Consider the following 24,392-nt stretch of genomic DNA (forward strand, 5'->3'; position numbering starts at 1 on the left):
TGGCAAAGGCAAGAAATGCAAGCAAATGTGTGTTTCTCATTTCAATAATCTTTCTTTCTCTTTAACAGCCAGGGCACAAAACATATCTGCACCAACAACACTGGCAGGTAAAACAGACCTTTATTAGAACATGTTTTTCCACTCTAACCATTCTCTTATTGTGTGGGGCAGTATAACATCTTCAGCTCAAGTCAGTTTTTGGCTTTTCACTGTAAATTATGAAATTTATGTTTTTCTTATGTAAAAAAAAAAGGTAAAATCACACAAAATGTAAGGTTAGAAAATCAAAAGGATGTAACATTATACTCCCAAAAGAGTCTCTCTACTATTCTATCACACATGAAACAAATGCTTATACAATGTTCAAGATAATGCCGAAAGATTCTGTACTGTAATATCAATGTGTCTTGAAAAGAAAAGGGATTCATTCAAACTAATCTAGTCTCACATAGCCACATCTATATAGTCTATGGTCTTAAATATACTTTGTTTTGTTTACAACAGCTTTACACAGTGATTTAAAATGTATTGTCTTTTTCTTCAAAAGCCATTTCAACAATATCTCCATCAACAAATTCTACATCAACAACATCTCCATCAACGACAGTGCCAGGTATATATATATATATATATATATATATATATATATATATATATATATATTATAGTTTTGAGCAAAACACATTAAATAACAGTTAATTTTAACATTTGCTCTCCTTTAACAGTTAGAAGCAAAGCATGCTGGGAATGTGTGTGTATATGTGTGAACATACATTCACATTTATATGGGAACATGTATGTGCAATATATGTACACAATAAAGGATAAAACTTTGTGAATATTACATGTAATGCTATTTTTTTTCCATTTATAAATATTTTATATGTATTAATATATAGCCATACGTGGTCAATGCTATATTGCAGTACATTGAAAAATATAAGCACTAGTTTCCCATATATGGAAATTTATTATGTAATATATCGCATTATATTTTGCAGTATATTCCCATATATTTTTGTTCCGTAAGTGAAGAAAGCATCTGATCATTGCGATGCGGATGTTCCAGCTCTGGAATTCAACACTCCAGTAAAATCACATCACGTTTATTTACATACAAATTTATACAATAGATTGTTTAAAATTAGCAGCTTTACAGTTTTAGACATGAGAAAAACAGTGTCAGTATCCTAATTTTCTATAAAGCTACTTTCCATTGAGTTCATGTTTTTACTCAATGACATTTAACAGAAAAAGATGAACCTTCTTGAGAAAAATTCAAAGTCAAAGAAGGGGACATACACAAAAACTATGCGTTTCTGCTCACCCTCAAAAAGGGACAATTTTAACATGCTATATAAAAATATCTGTAGGGTATTTTGAGCTAAAACTTCACATACACTCTTGGGACATCAAATACTTATTTTACATCTTGTGAAAAGGGCATTATACCACCCCTTTAATATTACTCAGTACTTAAATGTGTAACTACAGTGTAAAATAATGTAACCCCCTGGGAAAGTCAATGTATGGCTTTTCACTGTAAATTATGAGATAAATTGTTCTTTTTACTTTAAAATACTGTTAAATGTAAGATTTTTTACAAAATGTAAGGTTAGAACAATTACAGTTTTTCTCAGTATATAGTACAGTGACTTACTGTTAACATTAATTGTTAACTGCACTCTTACTGTAAAAGGGGCTGTATGTAAGAATTTTCATGTGTTAATCCCTTTTTTATTGCCAATGTGTTAACAGTGTGTAACTAAACTTTAAAAACAAGACCTTCCCCGACTTCCTAGGTTAGATGAAAGTCTGTAAACTGATTTTACTGTAAAGGACTCGGGACGTTTTTTTCTGGGAAAATCAAAAGGATGTCACGTTATACTCCCAAAAGAGTATCTCTACTATTCTACGAAACATGAAACGAATGCTTATACAATGTTCAGGAAAATGCCAAAAGAGATATTCTGTACTGTAATGTCAATGTGTCATGAAAAGAAAAGGGATTCATTCTAACATAGCCAGATCTAGTCTCAAATATACTTCGTTGTTTTTTTTATAACAGGGTTAATTGAGCTTTACACAGTGATTGAAAAATAATGTTCTTTTTCTTCAAAAGGCATTTATCCAATAATATCTCCAACAACATCTCCATCAACAAATTCTACATCAATAACATCTCCATCAACAAATTCTACATTAAAAAATTATATATCAACAAATTCTACATCAACAAATTCTTCATCAACAACATCTCCATCAACGACAGTGCCAGGTAATTATGAACCTTTGAATTAGAACCAGATCTGTTGTGTGAATTGAACAAACTCGCAGAACAGCAATTTCTCTCAGTTTTTCTCCTTTGTTTCGCCTAAAGCACTCTTTTCAATTCTATGATACATAAAATGTGCTTACAATGTTCAGGATAATGCCGAAAGAGCCACTCTGTACTCTCATCTCAATGTGTCATTAATTATAGGGATTCATTCAATCCCTATAATAATAGGGATTTATTCAAACTATAGTCTCACATAGCCAGATCCATTTAGTCTATATTCTCAAATACACTTTATAATCAATCTATCATAACAGTGTAATTGTAATTCTTCGTCTTCTAATAATATGTATTAGTAAGATTACTAAATATTTAATCAAGTAAACCCAAGTTGCCCTGATAACTGTCATGATGGTGGTAATGGGCATTTTAACTGTTAAATTATTTTCTTATAGCAATTTGCTTATGCAGTTCAACAGAATTTTGTCAAAACATCATTATTGAATTACTTTCCCATGTCTGTGCACTGTGTTCATGCTCAACCAGTTTGAAATGTGGACTACAGGTATTTCAGATTTTCCATTGTTGCGTTTCCTCTTCGCAGCCTTTAGCAACTGCCTACAATGTGCTGGTTTTGGTCATAGTCTTTTGTCTAAAATGCCATTGAACTTTATTTATATTTTAGTTATCTGAACTGTTTTAGTTTTGGTCTACTAGTTTTGGTTTTACAGTAGTTGACTAAATATCACAAGATTTAAGGCGGCTAAATCTAAAATAGACAAATAGATTTAGTTGACTAAGATTCAACAGTCAGTAAATAAAGCACAAAAAAAAGAACAAATAAATTAAACAGAACAAATATACAAATTAAATTAACACTGCTTTAAGTTGTCAGGTATAGGTCTAACAGTATTCAGGTAAGAAATAACACCTACAGAAATTGAATTAAGTAATCAAATGTAAAAAAAAACAAAACAAACAGTAAAGTTACATTTACATACCAATTTATACAATAAATTGTTTCAAATTAGCAGCTTTACAGTTTTAAACATGAGAAAAACAGTATCAGTATCTTAATTTTCTATAAAGCTACTTTCCATTGAGTTCATGTTTTTACTCGATGACATTCAACAGAAAAAATGAACCTTCTTGAGAAAAATTCAAAGTCAAAGAAGGTGGAGAGGTAATCTTCAGGGACCAATGTTAGTTCGAGGGTGCTTACCAGCCAGCTAACTTTTCATCTAACTTTTATCTCCAGAGCGAAATCTCAGTTGGCCAGAGTGATTCCACTTTATAAATCTTTAAAATATCCGGGACGCCATGAACTCGGAGACTGTTGAAATAGTATTCTGAATTGAAATAATTGAATGCTTGGACCTGGAAACAGTGTTCCTTAAGTCACAAGTTAACAAGCGGATAGCAGACTGGTGGGAGTTGCCTTGGATGGCAACATGCCCAGTACATTATGGGTGTTGAAGTTTCCGTACCTACAGTATTTGGCAAAAGGGAAGACATCAGCCTTTTTTCTTTGTTTTCTCTAGTCAGGTAGCTAAAAAACAAAACAAAACACATCTCTACTGTAAATGCAGCTCAGTTTTTATTGAAAGCCCATTTTGCCAGCAGTGAAGTACCCCTTTAAGTGTTCCTAAAGACTCTGACAATGTACTTCAGTTAGATTTTACTCTTAAAGGAACATATATAAATGTATGTAGAGATTAAATATGTTGTTGACGTTTTGTATTTTTTGTTCATTCTTTCAGCAGCACCGACGATATTCTATCCATTCGGCTCAGCAGCAGGAGACAGTGAACATTTTGACGCCTTTGTAAATGTTACCTTCTCCACTCCATTTGTGTTCTTTGGCCGCACGTACAACCACACATACGTGAGAATCCGGTTTCAATACCAGACTTAATATGAATTGAAATGTTGTGGTAAGCCATTTCAAACTGAATTTAAACTGATTTCTCTTATTTCAGGTTAATAAAAACGGAGTCCTTACATTCAGCCAACCTTTACCAGAATCTCTCCCTTACTACATTCCCAAAAATGGAACCGAAGATTTCATTGCTCCGCTCTGGATTGATCCTGATTCTTTTGGGATGGGTAACTACTCGTATCAACAGTACACTAGTGGAAGTGTGCTCACTCGCGCCACTCAGGATATAAACCAGTATTTCCCTCAGAGGGGCTTCACTGCTTCTTGGGTCTTTGTTGCAACATGGAAATATGTTCAGATGGGGAATACAAGTGTATCTAATCTTCACTCAGCACCGGTAAATAGATTTTTTTTTTTTTTCAGGCACAAGGTCATAGACTGTGTAGACTATGAATCATGATGTTTTTTTTTTATTTTTTTTATTTCAGGCAATCACCTTTCAAGTGGTTTTAATTTCAGGAGGTGGTTTTTCTTTTATTCTGATGAATTATGGTGACTTTGCTGTGATATCTTCTCCAGTGGAGGTAAAACTAACAAGATTTATATAATATTCTATACAGGCTTTGTATGAATACATAACATTCGTGTTTTAATAGGCTGGATACGACACCGTAAACTCCACTGACTACTATCAAATTTATTATGCAAATAATGGCAGCTCCATCGCAAACCTCAACAGCACGACTAATGTAAATGTTCCGGGTCGTTGGGCTTTTCTTGTGAACAACGGAACAGGTAACACATTCATTAAGATGTCCATTACTATCATCAGTTGTTGACCGGTTGTCATCCCGAGTTTTGAAAAACATGTATTTGATCATTTCCCATGCTGTCAGCGAATCACATTGATGTCTTAAAGGGGAGCTATTATCCAAAATTCAGTTTTACATGGTGCTTGCATATAAATGTGTGGACACAACCACCCTACAATGATAAAAATCTATGCACTCCTTTTTTAAACAGTCTCATAGAACAAGCGTTTTCATTTTCTGAGCAGTATGACGTCATACTACTCAGGCCCCGCCCACGACCACTGACGAACTGTCTCATATTAGTATAGAGGTATCCAGCAGCCATATTACCCTGTAGCTCAAGACTGGTTGCCCACTGAAGCTAAGTAGGGTTGAGCCTGGTTAGTACCTGGATGGGAGACCTCCTGGGAAAACCAGGTTGCTGCTGGTAGAGGTGTTTGGCCAGTACTGTACTGTGGCTGCCGTCACATCATCCAAGTGGATGCTGCACACCGGTGGTGGTTGAGGAGAGATTTCCTGGTATAATTGTGAAACGCTTTGGGTGTACAGTAGTGCATATGAAAGGGCTATATAAATGCTTCATTCATTCATAGTTTGACGTCATACTGCTCAGCCAGTTTCTGTCCGCCATTGTCTCAATGCCGGAGAAGCTGTAGCAACAAGATTGTCTTGTATGCGATTGAGGTGTTTTGTTGTTGGATTTAAGAGTGAAAAGTGTTCATTTACTGCTGACATCACAGGGGCTGGTTGCATAAACTGCTAAGACTAGTCTCATTACATTTCTAAGTTCATAACTTTTTAAAATCAGTTACATCAAAATGTAGATTGGTACTAAAAACGTAAGACTAACCGCTAGTTGGTCATACTAGTACTTAAAGGTGCAGTATGTGAGCTTGACAGCTAGCAGTTGAAATGGGTACTGCAGTCCAAATTCAAAATATCAGAGATCATTGGCCCTGTCCCAAATGGCACCCTAAGTACTCACGGTCTTCCGCACTTTCTTGACGTAGCGCCGCTTTGACTGTCGGGAAGAAGTCTGCTGTGGAGCTTGCATCAGCTCAGCAATTGACAATGGAATGTGAGGAGACTTACACATTGTTAGTTGATGAGTTGATTTATTTAGATGGGTGAGGAAGCTTTTTCTCATTTCCTCAGTCGGGTAGAATCTGGGATCTCTGACCCAGTTTGTTCGCTTTCTTCCATGGCTGCAAAATGCTGTGTTTTCCACCAACTGGCAACCTGTGGATAACTGACTGTATAGCATTGTTTTTCAGAGAAACAAGTATTTGAACTCAGCATGTTTCCTAAATATCTGCAAACATTATGGTATTTTTATGTAACCGGGGCAGGAATAGCCTGAAATTTGATTAATTCCCCTGGTGATTTGCCCTTATGTTTGCTTTGACTCAGCCGTGCGCTGTCCCCTTTAAGATTGTGTGCATGCGCAGATGAGATAGAGAGCGCGTCCGACTGAAAGAGAGCGCAGTTTGAGACAGAGTCACACAGAGGGAAAAGTAGTTGATTAAACTGTTAAAGAGAGAACATTTCCAGTTTGATATTGACTTGTGAATCTGTGGTGATAACAGCCGTGTGATATTGTCGAGTGTATGGTTGATTTCGCTGCTCGTACGAGTGTGGTGTTCCTGCACGTGAGAGATCTTCCGTGGGGAAAGGAAATACAGAGACGTTGGGGAAGATTGAGCGTGAGTTACTCTGTGATATGTTATAAAAAGTTGTTGAAAGGTTAAATAACACGGTTTATTTAATATATTAATGCAACTTTGAGTAATTATTGTTCTTTATGCCGTGTTAGAGGGGAGAACAGCCACGCGTGATATTGCACGTGCACCAGCTGCCACGTGAGCTTTTTCTGTGTGCTTCAAAGTCTCAATAAGAGTGAGTTTTGATCATTTTATTCTCCTAAAGTGTTTATGTATAAGTTTTAAAGAATATTTGTACCTTTGTTCAAGTGTATACTATTTTTCTTGTGTAGTTACTGTTTGACTTGAACAGAAGGGGTCAAACTGTGTATTGTAATGTATTAATGTGGTGAAATGTGCAGATTTCTCATGTATGCTGTTTTATTTCTTTCATTAGGCACATACAGGCCACTACCGTTGTTTTTGGCACTCATTTTATTTGTTTCTGAGATTATCAATGTGAAAACCTCCTTTTTATTTGTTTTGTTTTGTAAGACTCTTATTACTTTGTTTTCTGCACTTATTGGAGTCAGTTTGATAGTTTATTTTGTTATGCCAATTTTACTTATTAATTGGAATGTTTTTCTAAAACTGCTTTTCTCTTGAACAAAAATATACATTAACGCTGTGCCTCATTTGAGGCTCAGTCAGGAATAAAAGAACCCGTTTTCTTTAGATGTTATGGCTGTGTCTTATTTCCTGACATAACGTTTGAACGGCCACATCTAATTTGGTACCAGGAGTGGGGTTTCCGTTTTTTTTTGTTTGGGGATTGGTTTATTTTTGTGATAAGAGTGCTAAAATAGTAGGGTGCAAACAACGGTAGTGGTTAAGAGCGGCTGAGTGCTATAAGGACCTGCAGAATATTGTGTGCCATCCTGAAAGGAGCTGCAGGAGGACCAAGAGCCAGCAAACCTGGACTGCTGCGTCGGAGGAGATTGTGAAGGACGGTGCTTATTGAACTGACTGTTTGAGAACTGAGACTTTCTGCAACTGTGAGTCATGGACGCTGAGGACATGGACGATGCATCCTCCCAGGGTGAGGACATTCAGGGTGCAGGTGCTGCAGCTCCGGAAATGGACATTGAGGGAGGTAACCCCATCTCGCAGCTACAGTCACAGATACTGGAGTTGGGACGTAGACATGATCAAGTAATGTCAACGCTTTCTAACATGACTAATGTACCTACTAGATCTTATGTGTATATCCCAAGAGAGAGACATATTGTACCTTTCAGTGGGGATCCGGGTAAAGATTGCCAAAATGTGGATGAGTTCATTGAGGAACTTGAGAGAGTAATCAGAGTGAGGGGTTTAAATACAGAGGATCAGGTGGATTTTATCCTCTCCCACTTAAGGGGTTCCGCTCTAGATGAAGTCAGGTTGTGTATGGGAGGGGAGGATAAGTTACCTCAAGACATGTTCTCCTACTTGAGGGCAGCCTTCAGGGAAAAGCGAAGCACCCCCCAGTTGTTACATGCATTTTATGCACGGAAACAATTGGATGGTGAAGATTTCCGTGATTATTCACACGCCCTGTCCTTGCTGCTCAATGCTGCACTCCAGCAGTCACCCCATATTGTTCCGAACATGCAGCTGGCATTGCGAGATCAGTTTATAGAGGGAGTGAGGGATTCAATGCTCCGTAGGGAACTGCGTAAGGTGGTTAGAGAGCGACCTCACGCTACATTATTTGAAGTCCGTGAGGAGGCCCTTATGTGGTGTTTGGAAGAGAGACCCCGTGCAGCTAATCTTGCTAGAAACCGAAATCTAGTGGGTGTGGGGGAAAATGTAGAGCATGCGAGAATGTCTGCGACCGTACCAAGTGACTTGAGTGTAGCCCTGCAGGAAGTAATTAAGGTAATTACACAACAAGGGAAAGCAATCGGGGAACTTACCAATGCTGTCCGTGACCTCACGATCCAGAGGTCTGACCCAAGTGGTGAGAAACCTAGTAAGGCCAGGTTTAAGCCAAAATATACCCGTGATGGTCAACCCATTTGTTTGAGATGCGAGGGAGTTGGACACATAGCCCGGCAATGCACTGTGCCACGCTTCCGTGAAAACCCTGTGCCAGCTACGCCAGAGTCTCAGAGTCTTCAGGGAAACTGTGCGCCTCCATTGCGAAGAGCCGAGCAATGAGAGGTGGCACTGATGGCTCAAACAGTGGCACCCTTACCAAAGAGCGATTCCTGGAGCATGCAGTGGGCAAGTGCCCAGAAGTCGAAATTTACATTGGGGGGGTAGCTGTCAGGTGCCTATTGGACACTGGCAGCAATGTGAGTACTTTGACAGAGAGCTTCTTCAAAGAGCATCTTCATGGAGAAGATAAAGACATGCATTGTACGACCAAGTGGTTGAAGATCACCGCTGCCAATAGGTTGCCGCTTCCCTACCTTGGGTATGTCGAACTTGATATCCAGGTAATGGGTTTGACTATACCTGGTTGTGGGTTCCTGGTGATTCGTGACCAAGAGGAAGGGGCAACCGACTTGGCGCCCCCAGGCATACTTGGCATGAACATAGCGCAGCGCTGTAAACAGTTGATTCTGGCCGAGTTTGACAATGCTTTGGAAGGGACGTTGGATGCTGACTGGAGAGCCGCCTTTAACAAGGTGCAAGAGGCTATCCCAGTGGAGGCGACCTCTATGGTTCGGACAATAGGCACACATAAGCTGTATGTACCTGCAGGCTCAGTTGCTACAATTCAGGCTAAAACACACAAGGAACTGATTGGAAATAGGGGCTTAGGATTGTTTGAACCAGGTAATACATCATTGCCAGGTGGCCTGGTCCTGGTTCCTACCTTGGTGTCACCTGGTAGTCGAGTGTTCCCAGTGCAGGTAGTAAACTTGTCACCAGAGGATGTGTGGTTGCCGCCTAAGTTGAAACTCGGGATACTTACCCAGGGTCGTCGCTTTGAGGGTAGCTCCTGCGAGGTTACATTCCATCGTATCTCCGCAGATCATGAAGAAGTTACTGTCCACCAGAGATCAATGACAGGGGTTGGGAGTGACCTGCAGTGTCCATTGGAGAAGGTGCGGATAGGTGGTACCCCTACACAGCAGGCAGAGCTGAAGGCACTCCTGATGAAGTACTTGGATGTGTTCGCCACCTGTGACGAAGACCTTGGTTATGCTGACCTGGTAAAACATGAGATTCCCCTGAAAGATGACCTCCCTGTCTCACAGCCATACCGACGAATACCCCCGAACCAATTTGAGGAGGTAAAGGACCATATCTCCGGATTACTCAAAAAGGGTGTCATCCGAGAAAGCTCCAGTTCGTACGCTTCTCCGGTGGTGTTAGTTCGTAAGTCTGATGGGAGTCTCCGACTATGCGTGGATTACAGGAAGCCGAACTCTAAAACTAGACGTGACGCATTCCCATTGCCACGAATTGACGAGAGTCTGGATGCTTTGAGCAAGGCCAAGGTGTTCTCATCTATTGATCTTGCGAGTGGCTATCATCAGGTGGCAGTTCATGAGAAGGACCAGAACAAAACAGCCTTCATTACACCATTTGGGCTGTATGAGTACCAGCGGATGCCGTTTGGACTCTGTAATGCGCCTGCGACATTCCAGCGCCTCATGCAAAGCATAATGAGTGATCTGGTCTTTCAAATGGTACTTGTATATTTGGATGATTTGCTTATCTATTCAAGTACATTTGAGGGACACTTAGTGAGGCTTGAGACTGTGCTAAAAAGGTTGAGGGAGGCTGGTCTAAAGGTAAAGGTGGAAAAGTGCCATTTTCTGCAGTCAGAGGTAAAGTTCCTGGGGCATGTTGTATCAGCGCAGGGGGTGTCTACAGACCCAGACAAAGTGAGTGCAGTGAAGCAGTGGCCTGTCCCTAACACTCTAAAGGAGCTGCGATCCTTTTTAGGGTTCTGCAGTTACTATCGAAGATTCATTGAGGGTTTCTCTAGAGTGGCGGGTCCGCTTCATGATATGGTTAACACTTGTGTTCGCCAGGGGAGTGTGGTTCAGGCCAATAAGTTGTTCAAGGGCTCCTGGACAACAGAATGCCAACAGGCCTTTGAGCACCTCAAGGAGAAGCTTACCTGTGCGCCAACGCTGGGCTATGCGGACTTCACCCTACCGTTTGTGCTGGAGACTGACGCCAGTAACCTGGGATTAGGCGCTGTGCTATACCAGCAGCAAGGGGGAAGGAAAACCGTGATAGCGTATGCAAGTCGGAGGTTAAGGGGTGCAGAGCGAAATGACAGGAACTACAGCAGTATGAAGCTGGAGCTCCTGGCACTCAAGTGGGCAGTGGGGGAGAAGTTCAGGAGTTACCTGCTGGGATCGAAGTTTACTGTCTTAACAGATAACAACCCCCTGTGCCATCTCAACACAGCCAAGCTGGGTGCAATTGAACAGAGGTGGGTTGCACAGCTTGCAGTCTTCGATTTTGACGTGCAGTACCGTCCTGGTCGGTGTAACACTGCAGCCGATGCTCTCTCCAGAAGACCAGGGCTAGAGGGAATGGAGGTGGTAACTGAAGATTCAGAATACGACGGCTGTGTGGCTATTTGCAGCGGGCTCTGCATCGGGACGGCAGTGGAGGCTGATTTGTCAGGGCTAATGGAAGGGCCTAGAAATGGAGGGACAATACAGCTACAATCAGCCATGGTTGATCAAGGGAATGAAGAGGGACAACTCCTGGAGAATACCCCAACCCTACCTGGATACACGAAAGATGAGCTCCGTCAGTTCCAGGAGGAAGATCCGACCATCAGCACGCTTAAGTGTTTCTGGGATAGGAAGAGGAAACCCACAAATCATGAGAGAAAAGGCTTGTCTCGATCTGTGCTCTTGTTGCTTAAGCAGTGGGATAGAATCCAAGAGAGAGAGGGGCTGTTGTTTAGAGTCATTGACGATGTGTTCAATGGGGAATGCAGACAGTTGCTGCTCCCTGCATGTCTGGTCAAGCTGGTGTTGCAAAGTGTCCATGACCAGATGGGGCATCAGGGCATTGAGAGGACGCTGGGCCTGCTCAAGCAGCGTTGTTATTGGGTTGGGATGAGTGATGCTGTGGATAAGTGGGTGAAGGAGTGCCAGCGATGCGTGTTAGCCAAAATGCCGCAGCCGAAGATACAAGCACCTTGGGCCCCGTTCTTGGCGTCACATCCATTAGAGGTGGTTGCGATGGATTTCACCACACTAGAGCCTGCATCGGATGGGCGGGAGAATGTCTTAGTTGTAACCGATGTATTTACTAAGTTCAGCCAGGCGTTCCCCACCCGCAATCAGAAGGCAGACTCTACAGCTAAGGTCCTTCTGAAGGAATGGTTCCTTAAGTATGGAGTGCCACAGCGTCTTCACTCAGACCAGGGGAGGAACTTTGAGAGTGCCGTTATTGCAGAACTCTGTAAGCTGTACGGGGTAAGGAAATCCCGCACTACGCCACATCACCCCCAGGGAAATGCGCAGTGTGAGAGATTTAACCGCACTCTGCACGATCTCTTGCGTTCATTACCACCTGAGAAGAAACGGAGATGGCCAGAGTACTTACCTGAGCTGGTGTACGCCTACAATGTGACTCCCCATTCTTCCACCGGTTACTCTCCATACTACATGCTGTTTGGAATGCAGCCACACTTACCAGTAGATGCCTTGCTGGGTCAGGAGACAGGAGGGGAGATAGAGCCTACCTGGTTGTCTGTCCATAAGGAACGGCTTCAGGATGCACACTCCAGAGCACGAGAGTATGCTGAAAGAAAGGCAGCGGACCGTGTTGCCAAGCGTGAGAATGTGGTGTATTGTCCAGAGGTAGCAGTGGGTCAGCAGGTGTATTTACGATATCGTCCTCCAGGAAGGAACAAGATCCAGGATGCCTGGGCTCCCACGGTGTATACGGTAGTTGAGGTGCATGGAACAACCTACACCGTGGAACCGGTGGGTGGTGGCCCTGCAAAAAGAGTGCATAGGTCAGACATCAGGCCCTGTCCAAGACCAGTCCCAGTGCCGATGCCTAGGAAAAGAGTGACACCTGTAAAAGTTCCTACCTCGGAGTTGGTAGAAGGGATGCCTACACTGGATGCAGAATGTGTGCTGGTGGAGGAAACCAGATGGACTAAGGAGGATCCAGTGGACGAAGTGCTTGGGAGGTTGCAGCAGCCAGTGGTGCAGCCAGAGGATGATGCTGAAATAAGAGAAGTGGAGGGCAATGATGGAGTGCAAGTAGATGATGAGGCGAGTATAGTAAGACAGTTCCCTCAGCCCAAAACAGAAAGAAAGGATTCAGCATTGGATGTGGTGGTGATTAGGCCAGTTCCTGTTCCCCGAAAGCCCAGGGTAGAGAGTGCCCAGGTGGATGTACCCTGTCCTTCACCACGCAGGACCCAGCGGTCTACTGCTGGGGTTCATAGCAATCCAAACAGGTTGCCTAAATCGGCTTGCAATTCTGTGTCTTTCAGTCCCGATGCTCTTTCCCAAGTGTTAGCTGGAATAGTTTTGTATACATCTGGAAAACTACAAGGAGTAGTGGATGATTAAAGCATGTTTGTAGTCATCGAGGACGTTGACTGTAGGCAGGGGAGAGTGTAACCGGGGCAGGAATAGCCTGAAATTTGATTAATTCCCCTGGTGATTTGCCCTTATGTTTGCTTTGACTCAGCCGTGCGCTGTCCCCTTTAAGATTGTGTGCATGCGCAGATGAGATAGAGAGCGCGTCCGACTGAAAGAGAGCGCAGTTTGAGACAGAGTCACACAGAGGGAAAAGTAGTTGATTAAACTGTTAAAGAGAGAACATTTCCAGTTTGATATTGACTTGTGAATCTGTGGTGATAACAGCCGTGTGATATTGTCGAGTGTATGGTTGATTTCGCTGCTCGTACGAGTGTGGTGTTCCTGCACGTGAGAGATCTTCCGTGGGGAAAGGAAATACAGAGACGTTGGGGAAGATTGAGCGTGAGTTACTCTGTGATATGTTATAAAAAGTTGTTGAAAGGTTAAATAACACGGTTTATTTAATATATTAATGCAACTTTGAGTAATTATTGTTCTTTATGCCGTGTTAGAGGGGAGAACAGCCACGCGTGATATTGCACGTGCACCAGCTGCCACGTGAGCTTTTTCTGTGTGCTTCAAAGTCTCAATAAGAGTGAGTTTTGATCATTTTATTCTCCTAAAGTGTTTATGTATAAGTTTTAAAGAATATTTGTACCTTTGTTCAAGTGTATACTATTTTTCTTGTGTAGTTACTGTTTGACTTGAACAGAAGGGGTCAAACTGTGTATTGTAATGTATTAATGTGGTGAAATGTGCAGATTTCTCATGTATGCTGTTTTATTTCTTTCATTAGGCACATACAGGCCACTACCGTTGTTTTTGGCACTCATTTTATTTGTTTCTGAGATTATCAATGTGAAAACCTCCTTTTTATTTGTTTTGTTTTGTAAGACTCTTATTACTTTGTTTTCTGCACTTATTGGAGTCAGTTTGATAGTTTATTTTGTTATGCCAATTTTACTTATTAATTGGAATGTTTTTCTAAAACTGCTTTTCTCTTGAACAAAAATATACATTAACGCTGTGCCTCATTTGAGGCTCAGTCAGGAATAAAAGAACCCGTTTTCTTTAGATGTTATGGCTGTGTCTTATTTCCTGACATAACGTTTGAACGGCCACATTTATGCTTTAATACAGTCAAAAACTTGCATACAGCACCTTCAAGGCACAGTCTTTATGTTTATACAACTGGCAGTTGGAGACGCAGCAGATTAGTTTTGTTTTTAACGGAAATGCCTACTCCAATATAGCCTACACATGCGATTTCTGTCCCTGCTTTTTATGTTCACATACATAACTGACAGTGTTTGTGAACTTTGTGTTTTTTACATGTCCTTGTGTTTTTAAGAGTTTAAACACAATGATAAGACATGAAAGGGAAGTTAGTTTAATACTCACGAGACGTGCCATCTGACATCCAGCTTTCTGTGCGTGTGCTTCAGATGTGTGCGCTCAGAAAGTTTTAAAACACATGCCGATAATAAACGTTCACGAAGAAGAAGAACTTCAATATCTGTGAGTGTGATCTCAATAGATGATAATCAAAAGCAAGCAGACGTTTTGTTAGTATTTGTCAGAGTTTCCGATGCAGGCAGGAGCTGTTGAAGGAAGGCGCTTTCCTGGAAAGGGTGCGGGGAGCAGTAGCTCATTTGCATTAAAAGACACACATACGGAAATGGCTTCTTTTATTTTGTATGGAAAAATTGGTATTTACAACATGGTATAATAAATGATCTGTGAGGCATTTTGAGCTGAAACTTCACTGACACACTCTGGGGACACATGAGACTTATATTACATCTTGAAAACAGGGGCATAATAGGTCCCCTTTAAATGACAAGTAACCCCAAAACCGGAATGTTTCAGTCAGAAGTAAAATTACCTTAATACAAAGAGGTTAAAATATCCTGAGGAAATAATAGCTAATAAAAAAATTATACATGACATAATTATGTAATTCTATTTGTATTATATTATATAAGGGACAGTACATAGGTGTGCATTTAACAATTTTAATGCATGAAGTGGAAGCAAAGAACATATATATATATATTTTTATAATGAGATTTTCCCCCCATTTTCAATTGTTTTACTTTACTTCTGGCTCAGTCCCACGAGTCGGCCACCACAGCCAGATTCAAACACGAGCCCCATAAATCGAGAAGGGTCTGGCTGCAGACTTGATCTTGCACTCTGACTACATATGTAAAATTAACTTGCCATAGCAATAACAGTAAATTATGCATAATCGCATGCAACTAACCCTAAACCAAATCCTAATCCTACCCTAACCCTATAGTAAGTGACGGAAGCACGGGTGACTGAGAGTGCAAGTCTGATAGTGCAAGTGCAAGTCTGCAGCCAGACATTATCAGATAAATCAGTGTGAAAACAATGTCAGATTTTTTTTTTTTTTTCTCTCTCTCTTGACAGCACCAGGGATATTCTACCCATTCGGCTCATCAGGAGACACAAGAAACGCTGCTGTTGATGATGGAAGCTCCTCAGTTATTCCACTGTTGAGTCCATTTCTGTTCTTTGGCCGCTCATACAGGCAGATTTATGTAAGAATTTTAATCCATTTTGATTCAAAGTCTAACTGTGAGTTGAATGCTTTATAAACTCATCTGTCATCCTGTGACTGTGATTTTGACAATATTTCTCATGTTTCAGGTTAATAATAATGGACACCTCACATTCAACCAGCCTTCATCACAATATGTTCCCTACTCCTTTCCTGCTAATGGAAGCCAAGATATAATTGCTGGTCTTTGGACCGACCTTGACAACCGTGTGAGAGGTGTGGTTTCATATCATCAGTACACTAACGGAAGTGTTCTCACACGCGCCACTCAGGATATAAACAGTCATTTCCCAAATCTGGCCTTCAGCGCTTCTTGGGTCTTTGTTGCAACGTGGGATAAAGTCGCTTACTATCCCATCTCTAACACAGTAAGGTTGATATACTTATGAAATGTGAATGTTTTCAGTTTATGCACAATTCAGTTCAGTTTCAGAATTAGTAGTAGGTCAATAATGCTCATAAAAATTATTTTTATATTACAAAATGAACGGTGCTTAAGTGATTATCTATTTTCAATCTTTGCAGGAAACTTCGTTTCAAGTGGTTTTAATTTCAGGCAGTAATTTTTCATTTATTCTGATGAATTATGGTGACATTGCTGTAACAGGACTTCTGGTCGAGGTAAGACGCTTGTATTCTGTGTTGAGAACAAAATGTTACTATTCACTAAAATATCTACTGTAGCATATGCACTGTATATATATACGCTATTTATATGATTAATGTTTTTACATACTTTCAGGCTGGTTATGACACATTAAACTCCACTGACTTCTTTGTGATTCCTGGATCAAACAGCGGAAACTCCATCTCAAACCTCAAGAGCTCCAGTAATGTCCATGTTCCCGGTCGATGGGCCTTCAGGGTGGACATTGGACGCAACACCTCTAATAGTAAGAAGTCTTGTCTTTCTAGAAATAGATAATCGATTTTTTTTTTCTTTAGCAAGCCAGTGTTTTGATAAATTTCATATAAATGTCATGTCATGTGTTTTTGTTTGATTAATGTCAACAAATATGAGTATTTTATGTGTTTTTCTGTGTTTCCCTTTAGACAACGTCATTGGACTTCAAATGAAACTTTCCTCGCTTTCAAATCTAACACAGAGTGGAAACATTGAGAGTGTTTTACAGCAAGTATGTCACACGTATTACGAATATGTATACAAAATATGGTTCTAATAGATAATAGCTAGTTTGATCTGTCTCTCCATCTTTGTTTCAGATAAAACAGGTGCTGGTCAATTACGGTCTGCCAAGCAACATAGAGCTGGAGTTAAGAAAACTCCAAAAGATAAAGCCGTAAATTCAGTCTCCTTCAGGAAAAGAAATAAAACAGTCTTGTTCGTTTTAAATCCCAGTTTTACATTATGTGCTTTCATTCAAAAGATTAAAATGGGCACAAAGCAGCATAAAAGTTTTATAAAATAGATACATATGACTTTTTTTACAAAGTAAAAAATAAAAAAACATTACGATTAAAACTTCCTTAAATCTTCCGCACTCGGTTTCTTTGTGTTTTTATCAGATTTTTTCGATGTGACCATTGTGATCGTTTTTTTTTTAGCATTTAAATGAATCGATGATTCAGTTTAACTAGTCTAAATTATTAATTAACGATTCATACTGATCCGATCCACAATTTCAGTTCAGTGATCAAGGGTGTATTCCATTTTACTTGCTTTTTACCCACTATTCAGCTTGATTGTGACATCACTGCAGATAACTGTAGTGTATGATATAAGCTATTAATTATTTTGAGAATTGTAGCTCCCTCACCTTCACAGTCAAAGTTTACAATTTATATTTTTTTCATTTGTGTAATTTAATTTTCCTCCAACAGCTCATACCTACAGGATTTTATTTCCTCCAACAACTTATATGCAAATAGCATGGTGCAAAAAAATAATAATTCACAAATAAATACATTTTTAAATGAATAACAACATAAATGTATGTCTTTTTTATCTCACACAAAGCCATATAGTGCATTGATTGTATAGATAACATACATTTAATGGTGTTTTTGCATCAATTTTACTTGAAAGCCTGATTTTATTGAAAAGCCACGACTGTTTTGTCATGACACGAGGATGAGTAAATTATGACAGAATTTCCGTTTTTGGTAACTATTTCTTCTCTCTCTGCTCCTTTTTAGCCCCATTCATGGTGTTTGTCATAGACTGTGTTTACAAATGTCAGCTGAAGAAGTTTAAACCAGTTCATAAGTGAAAGTAAACCTATTCATTTCATTCATTCACCTTCTTTAGAACCATAACTAGAAAATAATATTGACAGTCACCATGTCACAATTACGATCTGCCACGCAGCATAGAGCTGGAGTTAAGAAAAGTGCAAAAGATAAGGTTGTCGTCTTTAGAAAAAGAAATAAAACAGTCCTGTTCACTTTGTTGCATACTATAGTTTAAGTGCTGGAGTTAAGTGTTGACCATAGCATTCTTGGAGAAGTGCGTTTACTCAAGCCAGGGTATGAGTTACTCTCCCTCTGTGCATTGGCATCTGTAAGGGCATAAGCTCCCCTGCGGATTCCTTGGTATAGAGCCTGGTTGACCAGAGTTATTGGGCAAAACGCAGCATGCATTTCTCTTGTTTGTCTACCTTTCTTTTCAATATTGCTTAAAGGTAGGGTAGGCTATTTGTTTTATAAACACTTTTTGTTATACTGCTTGAAACTCTCTTCACATCCTGATAGAAATGAATGATAAGTGCTCTAAATATTCAAATATGTACATATATCTTCTGTGGAATTCGCAGGACCAAAACATTTTCGTCCAATCATCACATTCACAAATGGTATGAGACAATGTCCTACCTGCCTGTCAACTTATGAACTTCCATAACTCCGTGCACAGACATCACATGTCATCAGCGCTTTACGTGAGACTGACAGTCGTGCCACAAGCACCTCCTCAGACTCAGATTTCTGTCAACACGATCACTCTCAAGTGTGTTTTGAAAAGAAATGTCGCTCAACAGGAAGAACTCGATAGTGGCAAGGAACCGTAACTCCATCAGGTGACAGAAATGAAGAGTGGGAAAAAACTTGGTAGAAACCCAGTTTTATGTTTATATGCTTTAAAGGGTTAGTTCACCCAAAAATTAAAATTCTGTCAGGAATTACTCACCCTCATGTTGTTCCAACCCCATAAGACTTTCGTTCATCTTCGGAACACAAATTAAGATATTTTTGATCAAATCTGAGAGCTGGATCACTCCACCATAGGCTTCAATGGGATCGAAACTTGCAAACCCAAGCGACGAGAATACTTTTTGTGCGCAAAAAAAACAACAAAAATAACAACTTTATTCAACTATTCATTTTTGTCTGTGTGGGCCTGAATGAATTTACGTAGTTCAACCCAGACGCGCTGCGCTGTTACACTACGTGAATTAATTCAGGCCCACACAGACGCTTGTTACAATGCAACACTTTGAGCACGGACGCTCTCTCTCCCTCTCACACACACACACACACACACACACACACACACACACACACACACACACACACACACACACAGTCAGTCCTCTTAAACATCTTTCATGGTGATTTTTATTAAAACATTCGCAGACAGGAAACGCCAACGGTAAGCAACAAGAAGATAACCTTTTTCATTTAATACACCCTTAGATTGGTGTGACGCTCATGTAAGGATAATACACAACAATAAACAACAAAGTGCACTCACATGCTGCTTAGTCAAAGCACGCAAGAAACAGTAAGAAGAACTATAATCACATTAAAAAAATAACACATCGCTAAATGGGCAGTTCAGACCAGACGCTCTCTCTCGCTCTCTCTCGCTCTCTCTCACACACTGCTGCTGTAGAGGCAGTTTAGTAAAATATTTTTTTATCAAATACTCCAAATCTCCACCCTCCATAATTACAATTAATAATTTTAGCTAACTAGCTAAACAAGATGTCAACACAAATCCACAAATCTTCCGCTATTTCATTCATTGACGATGATAACGTTATGTGATTGGCCTGATGCCAACAAGTTCATGGCTTCCCTTGACACTGTCCTGGCCAATCACAGGGGAGCAGTGTCGTGACAATAGCGTCACCTGATTGGTTAATCATTCTTTTTTTTCTATCAAGGGATGCCAACTCAGCCTGGCCTCCTCACAGACACAGGGTGCAGTACCATGTTTTCAACGCTCATTCACCATGTCACTTTTATAGGGGCGCTGTTTTACACATCATAAAACGCTCAGTAATGAATGAAGAGAGACGATAAGGAGATGACAGACGGATTACGTAAACTGTGAAAACAAAAGTGTTTATTAAATGACGATTATATTCTGAAAAAGTGAGGAAGCCTGGCTTCCCTTGGCCTCCGCAAGAAAACGCCACTGCCAGAACGCTAGATCGGTCGGTACGTGCGTCAAGGTTCGGAGCTTGGATTTACACGGAGAATACACGGTATAAAAATAAGTAAAACTCGCGTGCACATTAATTAATGTAATGCGGAATTACTGTATACGTCTATGCGGGTTCCCTTTCAAGGCCGTCACTTCGACATTAGGTCGTGTGACGTATATGGGAGGAGTTCCCATATACGTCACACGACGTAATGTCTCGTTCCCTGCCTTTCAGGGAACCGAGGTTACGAAAGTAACCGGAGTTGCTTCAAACACTCGTTTTACCATTATACGCGTGCAGAGCGTCCTGTTCGCTTTGGACGCGCGAATGGATTCAAACTGTTCAAGCATCGAACTAGAGGCGATAGTCGCGAGTTTGACGCTCTATTCGCATTTGGTGTGAACGCAGCAAATGAATGAACAGGCTGCGATGTCAAGATTGCAATGCTGGAATGTGTGTGTGTGACTGTGTGTGTGTGTGAGAGAGAGAGAGAGAGAGAGAGAGAGGGAGGGAGAGAGGGGGGCAGGGGGGCACAGGCGCGATTGAACAGTGGAAACATAAAAACATACTCCGTCATTTTGTTCATACAGGACATCATTAAAACTGCAAAAAGTGTTTAGCCTACTTATATTTGTGTAAAACACAACATTGTGCTTTTGTCAAACTGTAAACTCTTGTCAAACTGTAACCTACAACTGTCACCTAACCAAAATCACTCTCTCTGTCTCACACACACACACACACACACACACACACACACACACACACACACACACACACACACACACACACACTGTTTAAAAGCTAAAATTATCTCATCTTTTGGACATTCATCATATTGCATTGGTTTTCATTTCTTGTCCTAAAACAGAGCACTAATCTGTTTATTTTGAAGTTACACATTCTACATTGATTAAAAAAGAAAATCAAATGTGTTTTTAATGGTAGTATTATTTTATACAGAAATAAATTATTTATAATTCAGATGAGAATAAAGTTAATACAAATTTTGAGGAAATAAATATATTGATCTGAAATATAGCAAATTAATTTTAAATTCATTCAGGTACAATTACCAAACATATCTCAAAGTCTTTTGAATAAAGGGTGGCAGTCTTAAAAAAATTCCTGGGGAAATTCCTTTTTGTCTCTCAAGCATATAAATTCCCAACACACACACGCATACATGTGAGGTCACACATACTTATGCACACAATCTTTTTTTACAACAAGCCCTCACAAACACACACACACTACAACATAGTCTTACATGGTGCAAGAAATTTAAAACAACATTTTCAAAACTGGGAAGTTATGTTGCTTGTGTTATGTTGCCCCCCCACATGATGAACACAAAAGACACAACCAATGGATACATTGGCACATTTTTATCCATTCATGTACTACACTGTACAACACACACACACACACACACACACACACACACACACACACACACACAAAGATTCCGCCTCAGCAATCCCGTCTTTGGGATTGCCAGGCAGCAGGGGGAAAATCCTCTTGCGTGCCTGTTCCCTGCTGGCACGCATCAACTAATAATAATAATAATAATATAATAATAATATTTTGAACTGAAATATTTGGAAGGCTTCCTACATTTCATCATCTCCGTGTCCTAGAAAAATAGAAGTACTGATTACTGTAACAGTAACACATCCTTTTCACAAAATGGAAGCAATCAGAAAACTCTATCTGTATGTGAGGCAATTTGATGCAGCTACGGTACATGTATGTGTTGTAACAGCACTTAGTGCAGCTCTCAAAAGTTACAGAGCAGTCTGAAGTACATCTACTGTACCTGTTTTTCTCTCGGAAGGTTCTTATGATTGAGGCGACGGTGCAGTGACTCAAATTTGGCCTTACTCGTAGCCCAGCCTCCCTCATAGTCATATCATGGACAAAGATATGGGCAACTAGAGTGTCTTGTCTCCTCGCCCTTGCCCTTCACCTTCCTCCTCCTCCACCCCCCCTCCTCTTCCTCCTCCTCCTCCACCCTCACCCCCACCCCTACCCCTCCTCCTCTTCATCATCCTCCACCTCCACCCCCTTCTCATCTTCCTCCTCCTCCCCTCCTCCTCCTCCTCAAACCCTCCTCCACCCCCCTCCAACCCTCCTCCTCCTCCTCCACCCCTCCTCCTCCTCCTCCTCCTCCACGCCTTTCTCCTCTTCTTCCTCCTCCACCCCCTTCTCCTCTTCCTCCTCCACCCACTACTCCTCTTCCTCCTCCTCCTCCACCCTTTTTTTCCATTCCAGATGATCCTCTTAATCACAGGGCGTAACACGTTTAAAATCAGTCAACTTCCTGCTAATCCACATCAGGTGGAAGAGCAGCAGAAGAAGCAGTCTGAGGTAAGTCAAATCTTTCCCTTTAATGTTAAGCTCCATAAACTATATTCTCAAATTAGAATGTTTGTCCTTCCTTGTGGAATGTATTGAAATAAAAATAATGGTGATATATATATATATATATATATATATATATATATATATATATATATATATATATATATATATATATATATATATATATTTAAATATATATATATATTAGGGCTGTCAAAGTTAGCGCGTTAATAACTCATATTAACTGCACTATTTTTTTAACGCTCGATTAACGCAGCGCGTATTTTCTGTTTGACCCGTGGCCCAAAACCTAGTTGGAGAAATGGAGATACACAGTGTTGCCAACTTAGCGACATTGCAGACCCATTTAGCGATTTTTTCCCTTCAACAAAGCGCCCAAACCTTAGTTTCTGAGAATCTACCGGTACTGCTCTCCCAGCACGCGCGCGCGCCTCTCTCTCTCTCTCGCTCTCTCTCTGCGTCTCGCGCTGAAGAGAGGAGCAGCGCTTTAATTCAGTAAACACATATGATATTGGCATTGCTTCTCTAATTTTACATGCAAGTATAGCCGAAATCGCAAAACAGATATTGTGTTTATCTTATTTGTATTTGATTTCATCAGACAACGGCTCGATTATCAGGATAATTGTGCAGATTAACATCTTGGAAGGGAGAGCTGGTTCTTAATGGGTCGCGTTTCAGTCACCATTTCATATTCATTCCGTTGTTTGACAACAGAAACAGTAAAATATACCAATGAAAACAGTTTTATTGAGAATTTAGCTTCATCAAAATGGGCACAGAGAGAGACAAACTATGTAGCCTAATAATAAATAATAAATGTACATTAAGCATTTTCAGAAGAGCTGCCCTGTCATGCAAAAATCTAAACATGTTTGTGTTAATTGCTCAGTGCAAAGAAAGAGAAGTAATGGGAACCTGTATTTCTTTGTTCTTTCTAACTCTTTGAGTCAGACTCGAGTCATGAATTTGATGACTTCAGACTCGACTCGACAAAATGTACAAAGACTTGCAACTCGACTTGGACTTTAACATGATGACTCGAGTCGTGACTTCACTTGGACTTGCGCCTTTTGACTCGAGAAGACTTGCTACTTCCCATGAAAACTGGGGAAAAAAATGTCCACACGGCCGCGCCGCTCTCAGTTTATCTGCATCTGTGAAAAAAATGTGCACAACCTGTATGCATGCAGAGAGCGCGCGCGCTCCCTGCACGACATCCAATCACTGTAGTCCCACGTTGTTTTGATTTGATAGCATCTAACGCCCGTTTCACACATACTCCGTTTGCAGTGCGTATGCGCCAGCGGTGTGTATTTTTTTCGTACCCATGTTAACAGGTTAGAGCTTTCACACTGCACGCGGTTGAAGTCCGTCCATACGTTCCAGGTACGGTGCGTATACAGCAGTGCCGCGATCGTTTCCGCACCGAGTCTATTTCTGCTGTGCTGCAAACGCTGAATTAAAGTGACAGCGCATGTTTCGTGGTCAAAATGAACACAGATTGACCTAAAAATGTAGTAATTTCACCATAAATGCGATTAATTAAATAAAATGTAGTAATCTCACCATAAATGTATTTAATTAAATACTATTTTCACTTTAAGACCAGGGAAAGCAAGGAAAACTACAATTTACCTCAACAAGGCGACATAATGAACGACACTCTCATTCGTGGAGGTGGAAAAACATGTTCCTTGTGACATGCGGGATTTATTGTATTAATTTAAATATAAAATGAATGCGCATGCGTCGCGTCTGAGCGCGTTGTTGTCTTTGGAGCTCCATCGATTGATTTATAATTCTTGATTTCTCTTTAAACTCACTTACAACGAACATTTTCTATTTTTC

General features: G+C 40.5%; 2 protein-coding genes across 2 annotated transcripts; both read left to right on the forward strand.

The window, feature by feature from the left end:
* Window positions 1-418: 418 nt before the first annotated feature.
* LOC308706839 (sushi, nidogen and EGF-like domain-containing protein 1) lies at window positions 419-17,705 on the forward strand. Its single transcript, XM_081392705.1, has 12 exons — window positions 419-613; window positions 2,123-2,278; window positions 4,039-4,163; window positions 4,258-4,554; window positions 4,646-4,741; window positions 4,814-4,952; window positions 15,618-15,748; window positions 15,858-16,136; window positions 16,294-16,389; window positions 16,511-16,661; window positions 16,822-16,904; window positions 16,993-17,705. The coding sequence occupies exons 4-12, from the start codon at window positions 4,381-4,383 to the stop codon at window positions 17,071-17,073; spliced, it is 1,230 nt and encodes a 409-aa protein (XP_081248831.1). The 5' UTR covers window positions 419-613; window positions 2,123-2,278; window positions 4,039-4,163; window positions 4,258-4,380; the 3' UTR covers window positions 17,074-17,705.
* LOC308707205 (uncharacterized protein) lies at window positions 12,208-14,186 on the forward strand. Its single transcript, XM_081393455.1, has 2 exons — window positions 12,208-13,776; window positions 13,978-14,186. Exon 1 carries the CDS (start codon window positions 12,249-12,251, stop codon window positions 13,167-13,169), a length of 921 nt encoding a protein of 306 aa, XP_081249581.1. The 5' UTR covers window positions 12,208-12,248; the 3' UTR covers window positions 13,170-13,776; window positions 13,978-14,186.
* Window positions 17,706-24,392: the final 6,687 nt, after the last annotated feature.

The sequence above is a fragment of the Scardinius erythrophthalmus genome (assembly GCF_964197995.2).
Source record: "Scardinius erythrophthalmus genome assembly, chromosome: 18".
Taxonomy (NCBI): domain Eukaryota; kingdom Metazoa; phylum Chordata; class Actinopteri; order Cypriniformes; family Leuciscidae; genus Scardinius; species Scardinius erythrophthalmus.

Excerpts from the sequence above, each read along its gene's own strand:
- LOC308706839 (XM_081392705.1), top strand. The coding sequence starts at position 4,381 with ATGGGTAACTACTCGTATCAACAGTACACTAGTGGAAGTGTGCTCACT. Across the intron at positions 4,555-4,645 it reads CTAATCTTCACTCAGCACCG|GCAATCACCTTTCAAGTGGT; the intron begins GTAAATAGATTT and ends TTTTTATTTCAG. Across the intron at positions 16,905-16,992 it reads TTGAGAGTGTTTTACAGCAA|ATAAAACAGGTGCTGGTCAA; the intron begins GTATGTCACACG and ends TCTTTGTTTCAG.
- LOC308707205 (XM_081393455.1), top strand. The coding sequence starts at position 12,249 with ATGCTGTTTGGAATGCAGCCACACTTACCAGTAGATGCCTTGCTGGGT.